General features: G+C 38.9%; 1 protein-coding gene across 2 annotated transcripts; it reads left to right on the top strand.

Moving 5' to 3' along the window:
• Positions 1-1,881: 1,881 nt before the first annotated feature.
• On the top strand, positions 1,882-15,673 carry CEP55 (centrosomal protein 55). Of its 2 annotated transcripts, none has more exons than XM_042863104.1 (8): positions 1,882-2,304; positions 3,782-4,066; positions 6,691-6,756; positions 7,236-7,377; positions 9,292-9,605; positions 11,355-11,426; positions 12,203-12,328; positions 14,392-15,673. In XM_042863104.1, the coding sequence occupies exons 1-8, from the start codon at positions 2,122-2,124 to the stop codon at positions 14,593-14,595; spliced, it is 1,392 nt and encodes a 463-aa protein (XP_042719038.1). In that variant the 5' UTR covers positions 1,882-2,121; the 3' UTR covers positions 14,596-15,673. The 2 variants fall into 2 exon arrangements, with proteins under 2 accessions (XP_042719038.1, XP_042719037.1); XM_042863103.1 differs by having other exon boundaries at positions 14,389-15,673.
• The last annotated feature ends 7,560 nt before the right edge of the window (positions 15,674-23,233 follow it).

Below are 23,233 nucleotides of genomic sequence, written 5' to 3'. Positions count from 1 at the left end.
GGAGATCTGACTGGTGAGATCCAGCGACAGAAAGGGCAGATTTTTCGGTGCGCATCAGTAACCAAGGCAAGCATGAGCAACGTATTCAAGGTAACTCCAGCAGTCAGGATGCATCGCATCTGTCTCTACACCAAGGCACTGCATTCCATGGCAGCTTTTCTCCGTTCCTTTTCAGAACTTCGCAGGCCGACCGCACGGCCCCGCCGCCTCGCGCGCCCCCTGCTGCCAGCTGCGGGATCTCCGCGCGCCCAACGAGGATCGGCCGCACAACAGCTGCGCTTGGAACGGACCCACCAGCAGCACGCAGCGCACCTGCTGCCTCCACACACGGCCGCCCAAAATCACACCGTGCGTTGTGCAGGAGATTCCTGAACTTTGCCAAGAAGGATGTGCCAAACTACTGCCTTCGCTGCATTTAATGCAATGTATTTAGTAGATGTCTCGAAAAGACATGACCAGAAGTTATAAGTAAAACTGTACAAGAATTAAGCAAATATGTGCAGTAAACAACCAAGACAATGAGACCCTGTGTATTGGAGGCCTATATTTTAAACACAAACACATGCAGTAAACTCCACTAAAAAAATCTTGCTAAAAATTGCTTGGCAAGAACAAGAACTCTTTGCTCCAAGTTACCCCATCCTCAGTTTTATCATGGTTTTTCTCAGCTATGAGCCAGATGTAAAAAAAGAAGTGGTTCATGCTACTTCTGCAAAATCTGTGTTTTTTAAGCAGAGATGAGGGCAGCCAACAAAACAGCACAGAATGAGTCCTCCACAAAGGTCAACCGAGTTTTTATGTGGGGACCCACAGGAACTACCTGTAACTTATTATTTTTGAAGCTGGTATGAAACTTGCTTCCTTTTTCAGATGAATCACAGCATTGCTAAGGTTGGAAAAGACCTCTAAGATCACCAAGTCCAACATCAGCCCCCGCCCTCCCCCCACTGACCATGTCCATCAGTGCCACAGCAACATGTTTCTTGAACACCTCCATGGACGGTGACCCCACCACCTCCCTAAGCAGTGCATTCCAGTGCATCGCCACCATTTCTGAGGAGAAATGTGTCTTTACCATCCAACCTGAACCTCCCTTGGTGCAACTTAAAGCTATTACCTACCCTCCTATTGCTGCTACCTGGAAGAAGACACCAAGCCATTCTGCCTCCACCGCAGCTTCTTTTCAGGCAGTTACAGAGAGAAGATGGCTAGATTTTAGGTAGCGGTGAGGAATCCAAGAGAAAAGAAGCAATGCAACATGGCACGTTCAGGAAAGGTGATGAGAACAGAAGGACTGTAGCCCTAACTGGACTCAAAGAACTTGGGTAAGCACTACTCTAAGCCTTTTAGCCCTCCTGGCTGCCACTTATCTTCCTGTCTGAATGTCTCACACAGAGCAGGACAGCCACACTTAACAAGCAACACATGGAGTGCACGCCTGTCACCAGCCCACATTATAAAACCACCTTCTCATTACAAACTAAAAAATCCCGTCAAGCAAAAAATTAATTATGACTTTATACAAGAGAAACAACCAGCAGCATACCCTACTCAGCTCAGCTCCAGGTGTGCCGGTACAGCCAAATGAAGCCTCGCCTTACTGCGGCCAGGTGTGAGCGCAAGAGCTGGGGCAACACGGGGTGAGCAGAAGGCCCCACCGTATTGGCCAGGCAGCTCTGCCACTGCCGCGGCAGCCAATGGGGAGCCTCCTCCCAAGCCCGCAGCAGCGCATGACCGGCCATTAACGGCCACCTGGCCCAGGGCAGCACGTGCGCCTCAGCCCCGCCCCTTCGCCCCGCCCCCGCAGAAGCGCTCGTCAATCCCCGCCGCCGCTCTATTTTAACCCTTGGGGGACGCCGTAGCTCTCGCTTGTGAGGCGGTGTGGGCGGAAGTGACGATGTTGCAGCCGCGGCATTCAAACTCCCGGAAGCGAAGCACGGACTGAGTGGGGTGGCCGCTGCCCTGTGCCGCCCGGGTCTGTGGGCCGCCTGGTTCCGCTGCAGAGGAACTGTGCTGCGGGTGTGGGGCTCTGTGGGAGCTGAGAGCCCTGTGTCGTCTGAGCTCCCTCAGAGCTGCGGGAGAGGTCCTGCTAGGGGGAACGGTCTGCGTAGGCGCTGGAAAATGAATTCTAAGACGGCCAAGGGCGTCATTATTGGCAAATGGGGCTTAAAGTCCGGTAGCTCCCGACTAGAGAGCGATCTCGAGAAGTACAAGCAGGAGAATGCAGCCCTAAGAAAATCCCTGGAGGAAATCGCCAAAGGCAAGAGCCGAGCAGAGGAACCGGAGCGGAGCCGACTGCTGGAGGTGAGAGATGCGCTGTGACGCTTCTGTCATCAATTATTTCCCCGTGATGACTGAGCAGATAGTCTTTTATATTGTTAAATATAAAGGCTCGAGGCCGGAGCACTACTGAGTCTGTTTGGTCCTGCCCTGGTGTGTCCAGCTGACCTGATTGCATCGGGTCCTTTGCATGAACGAGGCTGCCAAGCACCTTCTCATCCATGGGTAAATAAAACTGTAACTAATTCCTCATGTTGTTATTCTATGCTCATTTCAGAGCAAAAACTAAAACACTGCTACTTCCATGCCTTGTAGTCCATTAAAGGTAAACCTGTGACTGCAGAGAAAGAAGTTATGCTTGATGTGTGGTGCTGTCAGGCTTTCCAAAAACACTGGGAAACTTTAAGTGGATTCTCAAGGAATGTACTTAACAGGCCAGGCACAGTATTTCTGGGCTACTTCTTCATAATGGTTTTGCTGTGTCTGTGCTGTAGTGTCAGTTCTGATGCTAGTTTAAGTACCAGTTATGGCTCATTGCCATGGCGAATTCCTATTGTGTATTTCTTGTGTGTGGTGGAGTATGCTGTTTGCTGAATGTTGGTTACTTCATAGCTAGCTACTAGTTTACACGTGGACAATTGTAGGTATACTTAAGTATACCATTAGGCATCGATGTTCTAGCTTCAGTGAGTGCTGGGTGTGGTCACTGTGGTCATAAACCACTCCCTAACTGAGGTCTTATAAAACATGAATGCTTCAAGTTTCTCTGCCACCTTGTAATGACTTGATAGCCACTTATAGGATTTCAGCTTCAATATTTCTTGTGGGGAATTACTTGCTATTGTTACAAGTTCTGTGATTCTGTGAAATTTAGCTCTGAGGTATCTCAAAATTCTAATGCTATTCAAGAATTTACTGCACTAGAGGCCTACCTAAAAGTCAATGTGTGTGTGGGGGGGGGAAGGGGAGTAAAATGTTCTTTGCTAGATCTTTAAACTGAAATGCTAGGTAACTTATGAAAAAAAATAGAATTTTTCTCCTGAAAGCTCTATTAGGCTCTTGTAGGTTGAGTAATTGTTGCCTTAACTTATATAAAAAGTTCAATTGCTCCTCAAAAACTGCTAAATATCTTACTGATGTTAAGAGAAGTATTAACTTCTCTTTTTGAATTGGAAATGCTCTAGAGTGCTTACAATATTTATTCTCTAAGGCTCATACACCACAGTGATTTGTATTTGTAAGCAAAGCTGCTTACCAAGTCTGTGAAATGTAGTTCTCTGCATTATTTTCTTGATTCACCTGCTACAGACTTACAATCACTTGAAATATTTCAGGTGGTTGCTGTAGCATTGTCTGTTTTACTAAAATAGTAATATTCTCAGGTAACTAAAGGTGAGGAGAATGTTTCAAAGTGAATATCTTAAACTGCTGTGCATTTGCTAATGTTATTGCTATATATGCAGATGTTTACTCCTCTGTGTCAATTCTTTGTTTCATTCAGAAAATTCTTTGTCTTGAAAAAGAAAAAGAAAAATACAACCATCTTCTTGGAGAGAAGGATAAAGAAATCCAAAACCTAAGAGACAGACTTAAGTCCAAAAACAAGAACAGTGAAGTCTCCTTATTACACAGTCAACTAGAAGAAAAAATGAAGGAAGCAGAAAGGAGAGAACTGTTACTTAGTTCTCTGTCAGAAGAAATGAACCAATTAAAATGTAACTTATCCACTATTACTGTGAAATGTTCTGAGATTGAAAACAGAACTGGTAGTTCGCAGGCATCCCAGGTAAGCATTAAAGAAATATAGTAATTGTTTACAGGTTAGACTTGCAATTTTAACCCATTGAGCACCTTTATTTGTTATAAAATGCGATTTTTAATCTTACAAGTCTTCATATAAGATTTCAGCATACAACACAGCAGGTGGCATCCAGACTGAACACTAAATAAACAGTCAGGAAGTACAACTTCTGGTAGCACAGCTGGGAAGAATTCTGTGCTGCCATGACCTCTTTTCCTGCTCTTGTGCAGGCAGGTATGACTGGTGGTATGGTATGGATTCACCTGCTATTGCTTTAGCAGACAGTGTAGCCTTCATGGATTTGTGTGCTCAATGAGTAATCAGAGTGGGAAGGCAGCAGGAATAGGCATGGGGCCTTAAAGGAATGCTAAACTCCGCACCTACTTAACTAAGGGTAAATGGAGAGAATACCTTTCTCCTCTCTACTCTTATAAATCTTCATTTATTCTTGGTTAACATGGCATAATGCATGAAAAATACTTCAGTGTAACAGAAGATAGAGTAATTTTCCATTTAAACTCGTTAATAGCTGTGGTGTCAGGCACTTTGTTACTTTTACGAATGCATTTTGTTTGCTCTGGTTGTTTTTTCACCTATTACAATGCTCTATAGAAAATTCAGTATTGTCTCAGTAGGGGGCACATGGGATTCAGTACTTGAAAGCAGCTCCTTTCAAGTCTCTTTCAGCTTGCAACCTGTAGATGGTGCTAGCTCTCCAAGCTATATAATGGAGTTGAGCAATTTCTAGAAATTCAGTTTTTAACAAATACGTTAAGTTGGTGGTTTATTTAATCTGTTCATTTTCAATTATAATACTGCACTATTCAGTGGAATACAAATATGTATTTTGGGAAATAAACACATTACATCTAGCAGTATTATGCCTAATTCCAAAGCACTGAAGAGTTTTGGAGAAAATTTTAGACTTGCATTCATTCACCGTGGCTTTTATGCTGTCCCTGTCAATGGATTTATTTGTCTAGTAATCACTGCATGGATTTGTAGCACAGCAATAGCAGGACTGCAACTCTGAACAGTAAGTTGCTTTGTGTGGACTTTCCTTATTGCATCTAGCATAGTATCCTACAGGCAGCGCAAAGTTACAGTTCAGTGGCAGAGCACATAATATTCTAATACACATGATATTCTGACTCTGCAGAAAGGTTTAGTGGCATACCAAGATAATAGGTCATTAAAAAAAAAAGTAAAGAATCCTGTAGCTTGATTTTGAAGGATGACCACTTCCTTTCTGTACTGAGTCTTCAGTTCTTAGTTAAGGAGTTTTAAGCAGGAAGTGTATCTTTCAATCTGAGGTACAGAATAGGAGAATTAAAGAGTAATTACTACTTACCTCAGCAGTGAGGTAAGTGTTCAGCAGGTTTTTTTTCTAATGCTAGGAAATTGCACTCTTATTTTAAAATAACTTGTTTGCAACTGGTCATAAAAGAAGCCTGAGGGAAGGCATTTTGCACTGTTATAAATTGGATTCTGATTGCCAGATTAGATATATTAGTAGAGGACAAAAATGTTCTTAGACTTTCTTTTGAATGTTTTGGGAAAGTTGAGAGCAAATTGAGTAGTGTTTCTTAAAACTGATAAGTGATGCACAAGCAGCAGGTATACTCTGAAGTGGAAAGAACAGTTGTATGAGAACTTGAAGTGGTGCAGTTTTCACTGGTGCACAAGTTCTAATACTTACAGAAATTAGAATCTGAACAGTTGTGGTGAATCTAAATCCTATTAGAAAGAACTGAGCTTTAATAACTGTGTCCAGCTTTAAAATCTCTTGTATTTTTCAGTCATGAAACTTGTTCTAAATCATATTCTGCAAAAACAGGAATACTTTAGCTAAATCCAACTACATTTTTCTAATCTCCATTTGTGTCCTTACAAGTTCCCTCTGGCTTATCTACACAACTTTGAAAAGCTTTCTATTGTACAGTGAATAAACAACATATTATGAAGAAGTTTAAATGTTTAACAGATTTTTCAGTTCTACATGGGGCTAAAGAACTGTGAAACTCATACTTTAAGTGCTCTGCTGTGGATCGGGCCTTGGGGAAACTCATATGTCCTTATGGTTCTGAGCAGAAATCCTTTTCCAAGCATTTATAATCCTATGGTTATCTCAAAGATATTTAAGTTCTCTGGCTTCCCCCAAGAACTCCCATAGGTCTGTTTTATTGTCAAACTGCTATAATGATGATATGAAAATAGAAAAAAAATTTACGTTTTGTTTTTTAAGTAAAAACTGTAGATATTTGAGTTCTTCAGAAGCTTTCCTGTACCCTTCAGATCTCTCAAGACAGAAGTTCAACCAAAAGTGGTGTTTTTATGAAATGTTTTAATGTAACTGTTATTCAGTAAACTAAATTGAGATATATCCTATATTTTCCAGGAGACTTTAAAAAAATCTATGTAATGTTTTGCCATGTAATTTAGTTCCTTCTTAAAATAGAACATAGATTTTCTTTTTTTAATTCAAGTGTTAGATAAATGCATCTTAAATTTTAAACTACTCTTATGCTAATCCTGAGATTAATAGTTATACAGAACTAGATATGCTCTTCTATTTTAAAGAATGCTAATTGATTGCTCTTTGTCTGTAGGAAACAGTAATAAACTGCCCTGGATCTCCAACTAATCTTAGTGAAGTTGAAAAACAGCTAAAAGATGTAAGTTCCCCTATACAACATTATATGTAAAGTCATGTATTATAATGTATAAGAATGTAAATGATCACCATATATATTTTTGGTTAGAATGGGACCTCAGAGGGTATGGTAGAGGATACTATCAGATAAAGCTGCTAAGAAGATATCTGACATCAGACTGTAAGTTGTAGTGTTAGCTTATTCCACTGTATTTGACCAAACGAAAGGTTAATTCATTAAATTTTTCAGTGATTTCCCTTTTCCAGTAAACAAGCCAATCAGAATTTAATATTGGTGCTTTTTCAACTTATGCTCAATAACACCAAGAAAGGTTTTATTAATTATGCAGAAAAGATTAATGCAGTTTGCAGGAAAACTAAGTAGCTTTTCTTTAAACAAATGTAAAACATGTAGTTTTTCCTCTTTCGTTAAGAAACAAGGTGAATAATACTTACAAATCTGGTGAAGTACTAGAGGCTTTTTTTTTTTTTTCCACAAAGGCTCTTGAGAAAAACCAGCAGTGGTTACTGTATGACCAGCAACGTGAAGCATATGTCAGGGGACTGCTGGGAAGGATCTTGGAACTTGAACAGAGATTGGAAACTGTTAGTCAGCAACAACCCAAAGAATCTAATGCAGAAGGTATTGGTATTTTTTTTTTCCATGAATGACCCAAACCATAATTATCTGTAAAATACATTTCCTATAAAAGCAGTGATCATTGACTTTCTTCATAATATTTTGCTTTATTTGTAAAACTTCTGAATTTCTTTGTTTCCTGTTTTTTAGTTGTGTTACCTGATCATTTCCTCTTTTTCCTATTTACTTCACTAAACATTTTTTTAAAAGCTTTGACAGTTTATTGGCCACCTTTCTGCTTGCTAAAAGTGTCGAGGCAAATATATGCATATCTCCCATCCTTCAAAGTACACAGCCTCCATAAAGAAAGCATTAAGAATTTACTGGCTAGGTGTGTATCAGTCTGTTTCTTTCAAAATAAATATTATAAAAATGACTCAAGCCTGACATGATCTGTTCAGATGAATAAAGAACACTTGGCATCTGTGATAGGTTTTGACACTTGTCCAAAATGTTTTGCAATAATGGGTCTGGTTACCTCTAGCTTACTTCCATGTTGTGGAGTTCCTCATTAAGCACCTTCTCTGTAGCATGTATTCAGATTGACTTGAGTCATGCTTGACCAGCTTGTAGGATAAAATTAATTTTGAACAGAAGAGCCAGAAGGAGTTGGCTTCCTTTTCACATCAAATTATCAGTTTCATACTGCAGCTGATCTGCAAGGTAAATATATGAAATAGGCATGTTATTACTCCAGGTGAGGATAGTTCTGTGGGTAATTACCACTTTGTAATTAATATGCAGTGGCTTTGTTTCTGTGTTGCTGCTGGTAACCTTACAGAAAACTGTGAAATGTTACTTTTTAAATCTTTAAGAGTCTATGAACAGTGTATTGGAGGGAGGGCAGCCTGTAGTAGCTCACCAGATGAAGTAATCAGAGTTACTATGGTCAAAGCTTTGTCATGGAAGCAGCCAAGAAACACAGAGTAAATGTTCCTCTTCAAGCAAATAGAGAGCATAGAAATCAAAGATTAAAAAGCTAGCTATATGAATTGAAAATGTTTTTTTTCCAAGGAAAATGTTGACATCTCTCTGAAGAGCTCATTGCCCTGTAAAGGAGTATTGCTAATAAATTTAAGGCTTAGCATCAGGTGGGGAGTGTTGAACATTCAAGGAAGAAACTTTCCCTAGTAAGTTTCATTTTGAAGAACATGAGGGAAATCTTCAACAGGAGAAGTACACAAGACAAGAACTTGAGTACCAGAAATTATAAGGGACTGTGAATGACAGCATTCTTTATTCTGCTTCTAGGTGTACTTTATATTATGAATTTCTATGGAGCACTTTTTCCTAGTTAGTTTTTTCTTGGGTCGAGAAGCGTGAACTATTTGAACAGTGATTTAAGCAAAGGTTGTTAGCTAAGAAACAGGCATTCTTCATCAAAAAACCTACTACTTTTTCCTTTAAAAGCAATGTAGAAGGATCACGTACAACTTGAAGACAACAGATATTCCATTTCTGTGTGGTGATAGAGCAGAACTTAAGACCCCCCCCCCCAGGGTGTCTCTAGGGAGAAAGTAATGATGGAACCTTGATTAAGGAGTGTAAATTGAAACATGAGATTCTAATGTCTTTTGATCTCTGTTCTGATGTTTCAGTATAATGCATGATGCTGCATAAGAACTATTAGTGGGACCATACAGCTTGTGTAGTCAGGACAAATGCTGTAATGTTGCTGTAACAGTTAGTGAAGGAAGTTGCTGTAGCACTACATGGAAGCCAAGTTGCTATTTTCCAGTAACTGTCCTTAAAGAAGGATAGTTACTGCTTTGACGTTTATAAAGCTGTTTTAATTTAGTTTGGTGATGATCTAGCCTGTGTAATATGATAAAATGTCATCAATGTGCTTCAAAATGCTATCAAGAGTTTGCTCTGCTTCTGAGGTGTTTTTGTGTATTCTCTCCTTATCTCATTAAGGACATCTACAAGAAAAGCAAAAACATTATGATCAGCTCTTAGAAAATGCAAAGAGTGATCTTGAAGCTGAAAGATGCACTGTAACCCAGTTGAAATGTGAACTTAATGAGTTCAAAAAGAAGTATGAAGAAAGACGACAAGAAATAATGAGCTTAAATGCCTTACTGCAGTCACAATCTGTTGTTGAAATGAAGGATCAAGAAAACGAAAACAAAATTAAAGGAGAGAAAATACAGATACTAAAACAAGAAAATGAAAGTATTAAATTACAGCTACGAGAGGAAAAGAAAAAGTCTGAAGATCTCTCATCTCAGGTAAGCAAATTAAAAACTGAAGATCATTAGCAAAGAATCAAGACAGCTGGAAAACCATACTTCATCAAACAGACTGTCACTTGGTCTGATAACCGCTATTTGCATTCACCTATACTCATATCCTCCTTGTGGTTAAAACTGAATCCTTTCATACTGGTTCAGTGATCTGGTTTTGTGAAACTGACTCATTTAAGCATGAGTTTGCTTATTTCAGTAGTACTGTGGGGGCACAAAATGGAGCAGGAGAATGGATCATAGGTTTTAATTAAGCTTCATCCTCAAGATTATTGGTGAATGAGAACAAAAAAGGTAAAAAATCAAGTTTAATATGTTGTTCTATTTTGTGGTCCAAAGTGGAATGTAACTGGTATTTACTATTAGCTGTAGTCTAACATTTACTGGATAAACAGACACAGCTTCCTGGACAGTGTCTCCAACTGACTGCTGCAGCCTACACCAGTTTTTTTCCTTTTTTTCCCCCACTCAGATCCCATCCTCGGTTTTCTGTATTATGCCAGGGATAAAACATTATCAAGTGCATCTTGCTACTGAAAAGCAATGTGTAGATAAGGGATGCAATGGAAACTTCAACTGTTGCTGTCTTGGAGACAACTATGTTAGAAACCAATGACAAGAGTTCTGTAACTCATTACGGAGCCCAGGAAGCTGCCTGTGAGGCAAGCTGTTTGTTATGCATGGCTTGTGCTGTTGCCTCACCTGCTGCTTTTCTATCATTTTCTAACTGTTTGCAGGGCTTGCCTGTTTCCCAGAGAGTAACTTATGAACAACGTTATTTAAGCCATTATGTGAAGTTCTTGACTCTTCTTTTTTCTTTAGCCCAATTACTTTTCACTACCTATCTAGCTGAGCAGAGTTGGGACAACAGCTTATGCTGTATGTTAATGTTAAAAATAATTCAGTGCTTACGTTTGTTTGGAGTTGTCACAAGGACTCCCTGTGTGGACAACTACAGTGGGTAAATTAAAACAAAGTATTCCTGTCAGCATTGTGGTGCTAAATAGAACTTTCTTCTGGACATGAGATCATGGCCATCTCTTAGATGAAGAGAACCTGGCAAGTTCTTCTTTATGGACTATACTCAGGTCATTCAAACAAGATACACTTTGTACTTGGTGGTCAATTGAGCCGAAATTTGAAGTAAGATGTAAATCAATAGGCATTGATCTAGGCTAAAACTAGAATATCAGACTAGCTCTCTAGATGCAAGATAGTGGTTATTAATGGTTAATAGTAAACTGTTACGTCGTAATTTTTCAACAGAACAAAACCATTCATTTTAAAAGTTTGGTATGTCCTGTAAATGGAGGATATCTTATAAATGCATTTAGTTAATGCCTTATAGTTGAGTATTTTCTAACTTTTCAGTTCTATTTAAAGTAAGCTAAACTGCTTATTAAAAACAATAGCATGTCATGTTACATAGGCTTTTTTATACATGTATTTTTCTGTTCAGCCAATCACCTGGGAAAGTTCAGTTGGTTTTTATTCCTCTTTATTTTTTTTATTCAGTAAAATATCAATCTACATTCTTCCCTACTCTGTACCATAATAACATTTTCCTGGGGTTTTCCCCAGGGAAAGAGAGGTATTTGAATCCTGTTTGGCTGCTGTAAAATAGGCATGTGTTTTCTGCTGGCACTGGAATACAAAAGTTTAGTTCCATTGCTCCTTGGGAATTTTTTCTTAAACTTACTGTGCATGGAAATTGCTTGTTTTTCTGCCTTGTAGGTACAACTTCTTCGTAAATCGTTGCTCAAGCAGCAGGAGGAACACACTAGGATAGCTTTGTTGGAACAACAGGTATGCAGTTACATGTTTGGATGTGACTTGATTTTTTTTTTTTTTCCAGGAATTTGATACTTAAATTGTTTTAGAAAGTCTATGTGCATATTATACTTCAAACTTAAGAATAAGTAGTATATTAAAGTAATAATAGATACTTATATGCATCTCTGGGTGATCCCTCTGTGCTTCTAAAAATTCTTGTGTTTTCTGGAGGAAATCTGTACGAGGCTGCAACTAATGCTACTGTCTGCACAATCATTATTTCAAATAAATACTGCACAGCCTCAAATTAGGTCTTGGGAAACATCCTAAAACCAATCAGCTCATTGAAACTTGTAATGTGCAAATAACTGCATTGCCATCTGCTCTCTGTTTTTTCAAGGAAGTTTTAAGAGATCTCACTTAAATCTTTGAGAGAAAATGTTGTATGTTTGCTAAGCTGTGGTACAGTGTTGCCCATAGGTTCCTTTCAGATTGCTACAACAAAGTTCATGGAGTAGAAACTGGCATTTCTGGGGGTAAACTTCCACTATATGCTTTTCCAGAAAATCTTCAGTTTAGGAGTGTGAGACAGATGAAATATCCTCCAATCAAAATAACTTTTAACTCTACCTCTAATTATTAATTGAGCATATTCCACTGAAATGAAAGCAACAGATGATTTTAATGTATTTTAGGATATGATTATAAGTAAAGCTTGTTTTAAATACATAAAGAGGGAAAATCGCCCTCCTTCCACCGCATTCTTGATAATTCTACTTTTACATCTTTTCCCTTTGTGGGGTTGCAAGATTCAAATATGCACTGCAGACTTGGAGAATGAGAAGCTTGACCGCCAGAACTTGAAGCATCAGTTAAACAAAATCTTTAAGGAATTGTTCAAGGCTAGGGAGCAAATAACTCGTCTTGAACCTCTGGTACGTACTGAGTAACTTGCAGGAATTTTGCATAAATGAACAACTTCTCACCCAGGATGTAGTGAGTCTTCTGTTCATGTCATCAGGCATTCACTGTAGTTGCTCACATCCATTGACTATGCAGTTCAATGATGCAGAACCCCACATTAGCTAGTTAAATACAAATTCTGTTACAGAGAAGTGATACTGCAGAAGGAGGTGCAGAATAGTCAGGTTCCTCAATAGAGAACATAATTGTTCTGTCACAATGTATCTCTAGTTTTGTCTGTTGTACAGAAACAGGAGTGTAGTATGCTTCTACTTAAACTTGCTGCTAGTCAACAAGGCACAACCCTTACAGCTGAATCCCTTTCCCCACACCCTATCCTGTATCTCTTACATGGAATGGATGGATTACAATATTCATCCATTTTCAGAAAGATCTGTTTAACTCCTAAGATAAAAAGGGATGTTAGTATTGTCTGCGGGCCATGTTCTGCTTGCTACTTTCCCAAAGAAAGCCACCTAGATTCAACCACTGGTTTCAACAGAAATTCAAAAGGAAAGATTAAACATCAAGCAATCCACTAATCTGTTTGCTATGTTGTATCCAGAACTGCCTCAGTCTTCAGCATAAATGTATTTTGACTGTTGGTGTTCCTGGAACTCTGTTAAGGGTCTTGCAAAATTGTGATAGCTGAATAGAATTGTTGAGTCTGCAGTTCTGGACTTATTTAAGTGAGGTTCAGAAGAAAAGAATTACATGCCTGTATCCTTCATTAGATCAGGTTTGAGGCTGCCTTGCTGCTTACAGAAAAGATAAATCCTACAGCACTAACAAGTTGCAGATCAGAGGAATTCTGTCTCATAGTTGCTGCTACTGCCAGCAGAGGCCACTAGAAAATCTAGCTGCAGGAGCAGCTGAAAGTTCTGCAGGGCTGCAGTGTGCAGTTTCCCTGTGCTGAGAAGTTGGATGGATAGCTGTTGGGTCCTGTTGTCCATTAAGGGAAAGCTTCATGCAGAGAGACTGTAGTTCATAGTGTCAGGTGGAGAAGGGAAAATTAAGGAGTTTAGGAAGGAAATTAAGCAGAGGCAGCATCCTGTGTAGTGTGGATTGGTGCATTTGATTAAGGGGGGGGGTACTTTATGAATGGCTAGAAAGATTGTTGGATAAGAATTCTTTGCAAAAAGGAGAAATTTCCTAAGTGTAGGTGTAATTGTAAATCATGTTGAATTCCCTAATACATATATGGCATGTTTTTAGAACTTCCAAAGGAATTTCTAAAATAAATACAGTCTTCAATGTTTGATTTTCATGAGGCTTGTGGTCCTGCTGTAAGAAAGCTTCAGTCAGTGTTCTTTATTTCCTTCATTCTTCCCTTCTGTCAGGCTTCTTCCCCCTCAAGAATACACAACAATACACAACCCTCCAACCCTACATAGGTAGACAAAAATGCATTAAGATCTGTGTGCAGTACTAACACTTCTGCAAGTCATGTTCCATTGTTCAGTATTTAGGGTGCAGAAATTTGGCTTTTTAATTAGAATGTGTATGAAAGTTGTAAGATGGCATAGTAGCTGCAGATCAGCAATGATAATGTGTGAGTTTGAAGCTTGCTGTCATAGCTTCTGCCATGGCTTTTTTGTTATACCTTATGAAATACTCTGATAGCTGCAGCACAGTGTTTAAAATGACAGGACTCATGTTTTCCTTCAGTGGTTCATGAAGGAGAAGAGCTACTTCAAACTAAGAATATACATTAAATACTGCTATAATGTAATTGATGTGCTCTATCTTATCTGTACTTAATGAGATGTTGTAGAAGGCCTGTGTTAAGTAGCCTGCAGAAAAGCTACCTGCAATCTAATTCAAATATCATATGAAAATAATTCAACAGGCCCATATTGCCCCTTGCTATTAATGCAATAGCATAACTGCATTTAGCCATCTTCAAAATTATGTCCTTAGTGCTGTATGTAACATGCAATTTGTGCCACCAAATCTTTTTTTCCTACATCTATATGATCAGAACCTCATTCAAGCATGCCCCAGTTCTTCACTAAACCTTCTCCTTTTTCAGAAGCTCCAAGAGTCTGGACATATGGAACCACAAGAAGATTTGCAAGCTGCATTTGAAGAGAAGATTGCAGCATATGATAGTAGTCCTTCCCAGAAACATTCAAATCTCCTTGATGAAAGTTTCCTTGAGTGTCCCAGATGTAAAGCGCAGTATCCAACAAGCAAGCACAGAGAATTACTAGCGCATATTGATTTCTGTACAGCTTAAGCTCCAAATGGACTTATTTGCTCTTTATGCACTGCCAGTATACCATTTTAAAAAGGCAAAATATTTTTGTAAAACTTTTCTTTGAAGGCTAAATGAAGGACTTTCTATTTCTGTTCATTGAAAACAGTAATTTATTTGGCATCAAATTTTCCACTTGACTCTTGTGGAAATAGTCATTGTATTTTTGCTTGCAAATGGAAATATCTGTAGAATTAGGGCTATTTTCATAGAGCAAACTACTGATTTTTTTTTTTTGCACTATTAAAAATGAGAGCAGTAAAAATGCACCTACTGTGTTGGATTAATACTTGACATATCCTGTTTTGAAACTGACAGAAAATGGAGTGTTGTTGTTTTGTGATCACAGCACAATTCTCTCAATCTACTGTAGACCTGGGTTTGTTGTGAGTATTTTCCTCATTTTACCTGTAGTGAAGTCTAAGTCATTGTTATCATGAGAATGATTAAATTAAGGACTACTTGGAAGGCAAAAACTAAAAAAAATGAACTTCTCTTACAATTCTATGGTTTGCTGAGACCAGCAAATTACCTGCACACAGACTGTAAGATAAATCTATCCCTGGTGTACTGTTCTGAATTGCTAGCCAGTGTCACTTTGTGCATCTGACCCATAAAGTTCTCCCTACTCTTGAATGGTTAAGCATTATTTTTAAATATAGGGGTATTTTCAAAGTTGTTTCCAGTTACTATTGTAATATTGCATCATATTGTTGTTAAAAGCTAATACTTAAAGACAACAATTATGTCACCACTTCTCAATTTCACTGACCGTCAGGCTAATCTTTGTCTCTGACAATTTGGCAAGCAAACTGTGCTTCAGAACCCTAAAGTTTTTGTCATGATGGAAATTCTCTTCACTTCACATCTTTTAAATTTGGGATAACCATGCTTTTCAACCTAATGACCTTAATCACTTATTGAACTATTTTAGAATTTTAGGTTAGGTGTCTTTTAATAACATATTAATCAGCTAGTACTCCATTCCCAGCTGTATATTCAGCATGGTTTCTGCAATAAATTCTGATCTTTTATGTATTATAGATGAAATAAGTTTGCCTGCTGCAGGTCTTCTCTGCAATAATTTAGACTTTCTTAAATTAGCTTAAAATGCTTTCTCATTAAAGCTGGTGCTACCAAGGAGGACCGAAAGACTGCTGCTCAGTTATTTAATACTAAGTAGAGGGGATTCCGATAAAGTTGATAGCCTGATATTTTTTTAAAGTGCTTTGTTATTCCAACACCTCTGGATTTTAACATGCTTAGGTCTATATATAATAACCTATCTTATGTTGCACTTACGTTGGTGCAACATAAGAGAATGTAATGATACATTTGTACAGCATTGATGTTGTTTGAAAAGTAGCAAAATGAAATTCTTGATGTGCAAAGTCTTACTTTGAATGCACAATCACCAATTTGTTATTACTACCAGCCATAGAAGGGCACTCTTGCTCTTTCATAAAACATGCAGGTCATATCACTGTCTCTCTCCTGTGGTCACTGGAAGTGAAGAAAGATTCAAAGACTGAAGTTTTTTTTTTCTTTTTTTTTTTCCCTGAATGTAAACAGGTCCTGTAAATGTTCTGCTGCTTTTCTCTCTTTTTATGTCTACACAAGGTGGGTTTCTACCTAATGCTTGTCTTACTGCTAGGACTTAGCTGTAAGTTTAATAATTAAGGCAAGAATTCAAAAAAGAAAAAAAAAAAAGTGCTGGTATCTCAAACACTTTTGGTATTTCAGCAGTCTATTCTTATGTCAATTTCAAGTAAGTGAATTTTAACACAACTGTATTTCAACATTGAAAAAACTCTGAAATCTGCATCATATGAGGATGTCAGTCTAGGAAAGCTTATGGATTAATACAGCATATTAATAAATCCTGGCTTTCACATATATGGTTCTTTGTACATAGAAACTGAATTAAGTGCTTTCGATGTGATAAGTGTGATTGGAATGAAAGCTATACTGAGCCTAGCAAATGTCGTTTTTTTTTTTTTTTTTATACAAGGACAACTCCTAATGAAGTAACAGCAACTGAAAGATAGCTCTTACTCATCAACTTAATGTGAGATTGTATCCAATGAACCATTCAGTCAACTCTTCATCACTTATTTGCTCATGCAATTTTATTTCTCAGTCCTGATCTTGGTAATCTTGTGCAGTTATTTGCTGTGCCAACAGCTGTTTTACAGATGTTTAGGCAAGCTATATTATAAACCACTTTAACCATGCAAATGTATTATGGCAGGAAGGCATAGTGCCTTTTATGCTGTAAAAGAATCATGCTGAGCCCCACAAATATTTAGAGAACTGGATGCCTCTGTCTGGCAGCTAATGTTACCATGAATGGCATGGTGTCCTCAAAACAAGATTATGGGGAATAGTGCCACACTCGTGATATCTCTGTGACAAAGCAGATGTAGGAGAGAGATTACAAGTAATGAAAATATAGCAGTTCTATTTTAAACTGCCACTCAACCTATTAGTTTCCACATCTTGTATGTGCTTGAACAGTTAAGATTACAGTAGCAGTTGGTTTCATTGTAAAGATGATAAAAATTATATCATACAAGAAAGATACACTGTCTTATAATACAAACTACAGTGCATACAACACTACTTGTAGCAGTTCTAAATCTTTTCTTTCCTCTAATTTGAAAAACATGACAATTTGGTAGCCCAGTTGATCTGTTCCCTGCAGTAAGGAATGATCTTGTTGAAAGTCTCCAGGTATTCAAAAGAACCACTGTCACAGGTGAGGTCTGTTTGGGCTATTTTCAAGACACAACACAAGGTTGAGAAGTTATGAATCTACCAGACAAGAACAGTGGAGGACTTCCCTGAGATCATCCACATGCTATGATGTTTGAGGCCTATGGAAAGTAGGTGGGATTTTAAGACTCAGAGGAAATAAAAGAAAAGCATGATACCTAACAAGGAAGTAGAAAAGCCATATAAATTTAGAGAAAATCAACCTAACTTCAATTCTTGGAAAAAGAAAAAAAAGACCAAGAGCTGATACTTGGAGTCATACCATATACTTGCAATTTTCCTTATTGTGGAGAGGAGAAAAAAAATGCTAATGTGAACTTTAGTCTCAAATGCTAGTTTCTTAATGCAGGGAAATGTAATTATTTCCTCTAGCCTATACCACAGGTAGCACAAGTAGTTGAAAAGCTATAATATTTAAGTATCAATAATTCATAGCTACTAGAACATAAATGCAGCTAAAGGTGGATCTCTGCTCTGACTTACATGATTGGAACTTACAGTATCTCTGACAAGCAGCATCAAGTGGATGTTGAGTGTAAGGACAGGTGATGTATCTCATCTCTGAGACCTGAAAATCTCAGGCTTTAAGAGCCAGACACAGTTCCCATATGTTAGTAGCTCTCCAGATTTCTTTCCTAGGTTTCCCTTGAACTCCTGTGAAAACATGAAATGATTAAATAAGGGATGTATTAGGCAATTCCAGGTTAATCTACTTGATTCCAAAACTACTCTGGATTTTCAAAAATGAAGCACATAATGCTGCAGCACTGTATGCATGAAGTCTGAGATAATCCAAGGTAGGAACTAAGAGCTCGTCAGAGAACATCATTAATTTTCAGTTTCTCAAGACTAATGAGCTGAAACAGGATGAATACAGTAGCTATTACAGGTACAAATAATCAACTACCTAAAAGCAAAATCAGCGGTATGACAGTTTATCAAATTCTCAGGAAAGTTTCAGAAATGGAGTGTGATACATTATCCTACTTGCAAGATTGTACAGTTTTACATAATGAATAAACAGACTGTTATATGTATTACACATATTTCTACGTGATAATGATGACTGTTTTAGCTGGAATACCACATCTAATTTCAAGTACTGTACTTCAAGAAACTGACATAAGGAAAATCGTTCTGGTGGTTGGGATACATAAGCAGTGAAACACTACTCACTGAGGCTGTAAAATCTCCACAGGGACAGTGACATAAAACTGTCTAATCCATTCCAAAGACCTGAGTTCATTTCTGCTGCCCTTCTAGCCAAATGGTAGCCTAAGTATTTCAAGGAGTGAGAATTCTCAAGATGAGAGAGTGAGACGAAGTGCCTCAGAACATCCTTCAAATAAAGAAGTCTGGGACTTTATCAGTACCAGCTTGCTTCCTGACAGAAGTGCAGCCAGGTTTAATTTCTCTGATCTTCTCCAAAGTAGTGAGCAAGCACACTGCATTAGCAAAAGTTCAAGTTTTATTAATGTAACAAGTATGATCTGGTCAGTATTATCTCATTCAATCAGATGGAAAACTATGCAGCCTAATTTAGGTGTCCATGTGTCTGGACATGGCTTATGAGAGGCTGTATGCTGCTTCTCTTTAATTATCTCATTTTAAATTCTAATGTAATCGGACCCCAATCAGCCACAGATAACAAAAAACATGAGAGCAGTGGGGGAAATAATTAATATGATTTAGCATTACACTTGGGAAGTCAGAGGGTTTTACATCATGACTTAAAGGAGTTATCTGTACTTTCTCTCACTGGTGGTGCAAGAATGGCTTTTCTGTTTCTCTCATCTGTGCTAGCTGAGCACAAACCTCTTCAAGAAGGACAGCACTTTTTGGTTGCAGGGAGTTACTCTGTAGCCTATTATTTCAGAAATGCCTGAATTTAAAATGAAAGCTTTTATCCTGATTATGACCTGAAGAATCTCTGCTTATCTCATCAAGTCACTTCTAAGATAAAATGGAAAGAAAGCAAGCCGGTCTGCAAATAAGAGCATTCTCTAGTTGCTGTTTATGGAATATGAGAAAAAATTATGACATGATTGTGTGCAATCCAGTGCACAGGTGTATTCAAAGATCTGAATACATCTCATGAAGAAGACAGGTTGATGACAATTTTTGTTTATAAGTTCTCTAGAGGAACAATATAGTCTATTCTTTGGTGGACCTGCATTAAATCTCATCAGCAGGAATGTAAGTAACTTTAAGTATAACTGAAAATTAATATCAGAGAGCTGGGGCAGGGCTGGCAGGAGAAGAGCAGTGCTGCTAAGTTCAGTGGCGCTTCAATATCAGACTACAATACTCCATATACATCTAGCTCTGGTCTCAGTTCCTTGGTAAGGGCAAGGAACTCCTGAAATCCAGGTTCAAGATGTGTGAATGTAATACAGTATCTTAAACTTACAGGAAACTACATTTAGTCAGGAGAGCCCAGCTGGAGCTGAGTCACCCTTGTGAAGCTCTGCGTAGAGTGTAGCATAACAGAGATTATGACTGTGTGAAGAACTCTCCCTTATGTGGATTCCATACTTACATATGCACTTAGCTTACAGAGAAATGCCTCCTTTACTACATGCCATAAGATAACTTGACAAAAATTTCTGGTGGTGCTGTTGACAAAAAACCTGATCCAGCTCCCAACCTTTTTCTGAGGGACAGTGACCACAGGAAAATAAGGCTTCCCAAAAGAAACTAAAGAGTCAGTATTTGATACAGTCACACAGATCCGTAAAACATCCGCTATTTCCCATGAACTCTGGAGTGGGTGAGCTTTCTACTACATGAATACAAACATGGGCGTTCATATTTGCACTACAAATTTAGAATAGTCACTTGAACATTGGTGTAAATGCTTCAGCTCACTGATGTGAAAACATACTTGAGTGAGCAGCTAGAAAACTCTCTAAAAAGCAGAATAGCTAAAAGCAGGTTTGTATCTGAAACAAATATTACAGTGGCATAGCTTCTTCCAAGCACAGAAACAGAACAACTCAAGTCTAGAAGCAGAAGAGCTACGAGAACCGTATATGAAAGAAAAAAATGAAAATAGAAAGCTAATCTGCGTTGAAACCTAACGCTGAAACTCTTATTATATAGACATAGCTTGAGTCACCTGCCAGCTTGAAACTTCTGTTGTGAAGACAAAGAGTCAATATTTCTAACGCAACAAACTTATATCACTCAGCAAACAGTAAATATACAACACACCCGTTACAAAAGTGAATGTTATTTACTTGTGACATGCGTGCATGGAAATACTGCCCAAAGACCTAAACAACAATTTACATGCAAGAGATTATTAAGAAATTATTAAGGCAAAAACCTTTCCATGGTCACGTCCAAATGGAAAAAAAAGACCATCGCCTAGCTTGGAATGTCCCTCTCCATGGGAGTATTTCTTATGCACAAGAAATAAATAAGCTGAACTACCCCCATCTGTCATGACAGTTCATGGTTGTCAGGGGAACAATCTGAAAAACCGAGCTTGGCTTATGATATCAGGTAACATAGCACTTACTTGCCACAGAGAAGGAAAGACTAGAGCTGTTAATCAGGACCAGAAAAATAAATTAAAAAAAAGAAGCATGACATTTAACTCCTGAGGCTAGCTAACTAGCTCCTCAGAGATCCCAACTACTTTCATTCAGTCTAGAACTGTGAGATTGGAGTTGTCTCTGTGTTTCATTGCTTCTGAATGTAAATTAAGTTGAAAAAATGATACATTGTAACAGGTTTCCAAGCATTTTGCTAATCACTTCCTGTTCATAAGCATGCATGGACTATATACTGCACACAGCACCCACCTATTACAGTACTGCAAGAGTAGCTATATTGAGGTTACGATTCCTCCCTTCCTCAGATTTCACGTTGTGATGGTTGCTATGATTGTAGCTATTCAATGGCAAACATAGCTTTTGTAATTCATGGAGGGAAACGTATTATTTTAGGTAAATGGATCCATTAGACTCATGAATAATCAGTCCTTTTTTTTTTTTTTTTTTTTTTTGGTGCAAGGAACTCCAATTCATTTGATATCACCCCATTATAATATGCCGGGTTTTTTTTTTAAACACCTCTGCAGTCCCCTTGTACCTTGTACAGTATTTTCTGCAGACAGCAGTGTGAAACTCATTCACTGATGGCATTCTGAAAGTAACATTTTGCTTTGGTACTCCTGAGTAACAACTGGTTTATACCAAAGAGAGCTCTTGTTCCCCCATTCTGTTTCAAATGTGTTCACTTTACCCTGAATTGATAAGACCAGGTTCTGATTTAATTTTTCATTGATACCAAAGGGGCTGAAGATTTTACTCATGATTTTCATTAATCTGTGCTACTGTTTGTCAGCTGCTCACTACATATTCCTTTAATGCCTTCCAAGTTTTTGCACAGGCACAAGCTTCTAAACAATGGCTCTTTCCCGCATCCCAGTTCCTATTCAGAACTGGCCACATCACTGCTATTGCTATTCACCCACAACTTTGGGACTAGCTTGTCAGCTTGTATAAAGCCCCAGGCCTGGTAGGATACCAGGAAGTTATCTGCTGTCTTTAAAGATCTGCTACATATTTTAGAGGATCAGCCCATGGCAGAACCAATATAAACTGTGGCCAGGGTTCTGGAATCCCCACTAATGCCATTAAGTAACGGGTTCATTGCAGAGATCACATCCAGAACACTGCAAAAGCAATGTCTCCTTACAGAGCTGTGCTGATACATCGGCTTGGAACAACTTTCACTTAGAATAACAGTTGATAGGAAAATCAAAAGGTGTAGCTCCATATGCCAAAGCCTGTAACAGACACATTAAGCACTTACACTGGCAGTGAATAAAACACTCATCTAGAGCTGTCTGAAGTTATACAACTGTTTACACAGTTCCTTAAAACATTTTATCTTCTTTTACGAGGCATTATCTGCTTGATTTTGACCATTTATATGCTTCAGTCCCAGCCCAGAGTGTAAGCAGGAAGGCCACCTCTAGCATTTGAGCAACTGCTCTCAGAAGTTAATATCCCGAGAAAAGATTGTATTTTCTACTTATGTCTAGATTAACAAGGTTTCTTTGCCAGAACTCATAACATGGACAACAGGTAGGACTCTAGTCAACCTAGTGTAAGAATTCCAAAAACCAGTATGGTGACATCTCCCCTCCACATGGGACTACAGTTAATACAAGCAGTGCACAAGACCACATTTCAAAGGTCCCTGCCAAGACATGAGGAAATCAATAAATCCCTCTTCTTTTACCTTAGGACAGAGCTTGTTTTCCTGCCTCCCAAGACAAGCTTGCACAGCCATTCCTCCTTGAAAGCCCCTCCTGGGACTTCTGTTTCACCCTGTGTTTTTGTGCACGTGCTTTTAGCAGAAGGGAGCATCTTGGAGCAGCCTGCAAGGCCTCCCCAGCCCACTTGGCACCTAAAGGGCCTGTCTGAAAGCAGAGCTGTCATGAGGAAAGTGGTCAGGCCCAGGTTCCTTTGGCATGGAGGTGCCACCGCTCAGCCCCATGCCCTCCCTGGGGAGGTGTCAGGAGGCCCCACTCACACCCAGCCCGTCACTGCCTCCTCATGCACGCAGCCTCACCTTTGTGTGAGCTGTGCTGTGTTTACCCTCCCACTTCCTTGTCGCACTGCACTATGAGGGCCATAAACTGTACGGCTGGCACAGCCGAGCCCTCAGCAGCGGAGACAGAAGGAAGAAGAGGAGGGGGATGGCAGCCAGGCCCCCGGCCCTGTGTCAGAGCACCCCACGTGCCACCGTGGTGGTTGGGAGTGCAGTCCTTCCTCAGGGGATGGTGCCGCTGCTTGCAGCAGCACTCTGATGCTCACCAGCCACCCTC

Source organism: Lagopus leucura, unplaced genomic scaffold (assembly GCF_019238085.1).
Source record: "Lagopus leucura isolate 7727_CA_CO unplaced genomic scaffold, USGS_WTPT01 Super-Scaffold_739, whole genome shotgun sequence".
NCBI lineage: Eukaryota > Metazoa > Chordata > Aves > Galliformes > Phasianidae > Lagopus > Lagopus leucura.
This window is presented reverse-complemented; position numbering and strand designations above follow the sequence as displayed.

Coding starts and splice junctions, on each gene's coding strand:
- CEP55 (XM_042863103.1), top strand. CDS start 2,122: ATGAATTCTAAGACGGCCAAGGGCGTCATTATTGGCAAATGGGGCTTA. Junction 7,378..9,291: donor CAAAGAATCTAATGCAGAAG/GTATTGGTATTT, acceptor TATCTCATTAAG/GACATCTACAAGAAAAGCAA. Junction 12,329..14,388: donor TAACTCGTCTTGAACCTCTG/GTACGTACTGAG, acceptor CTCCTTTTTCAG/AAGCTCCAAGAGTCTGGACA.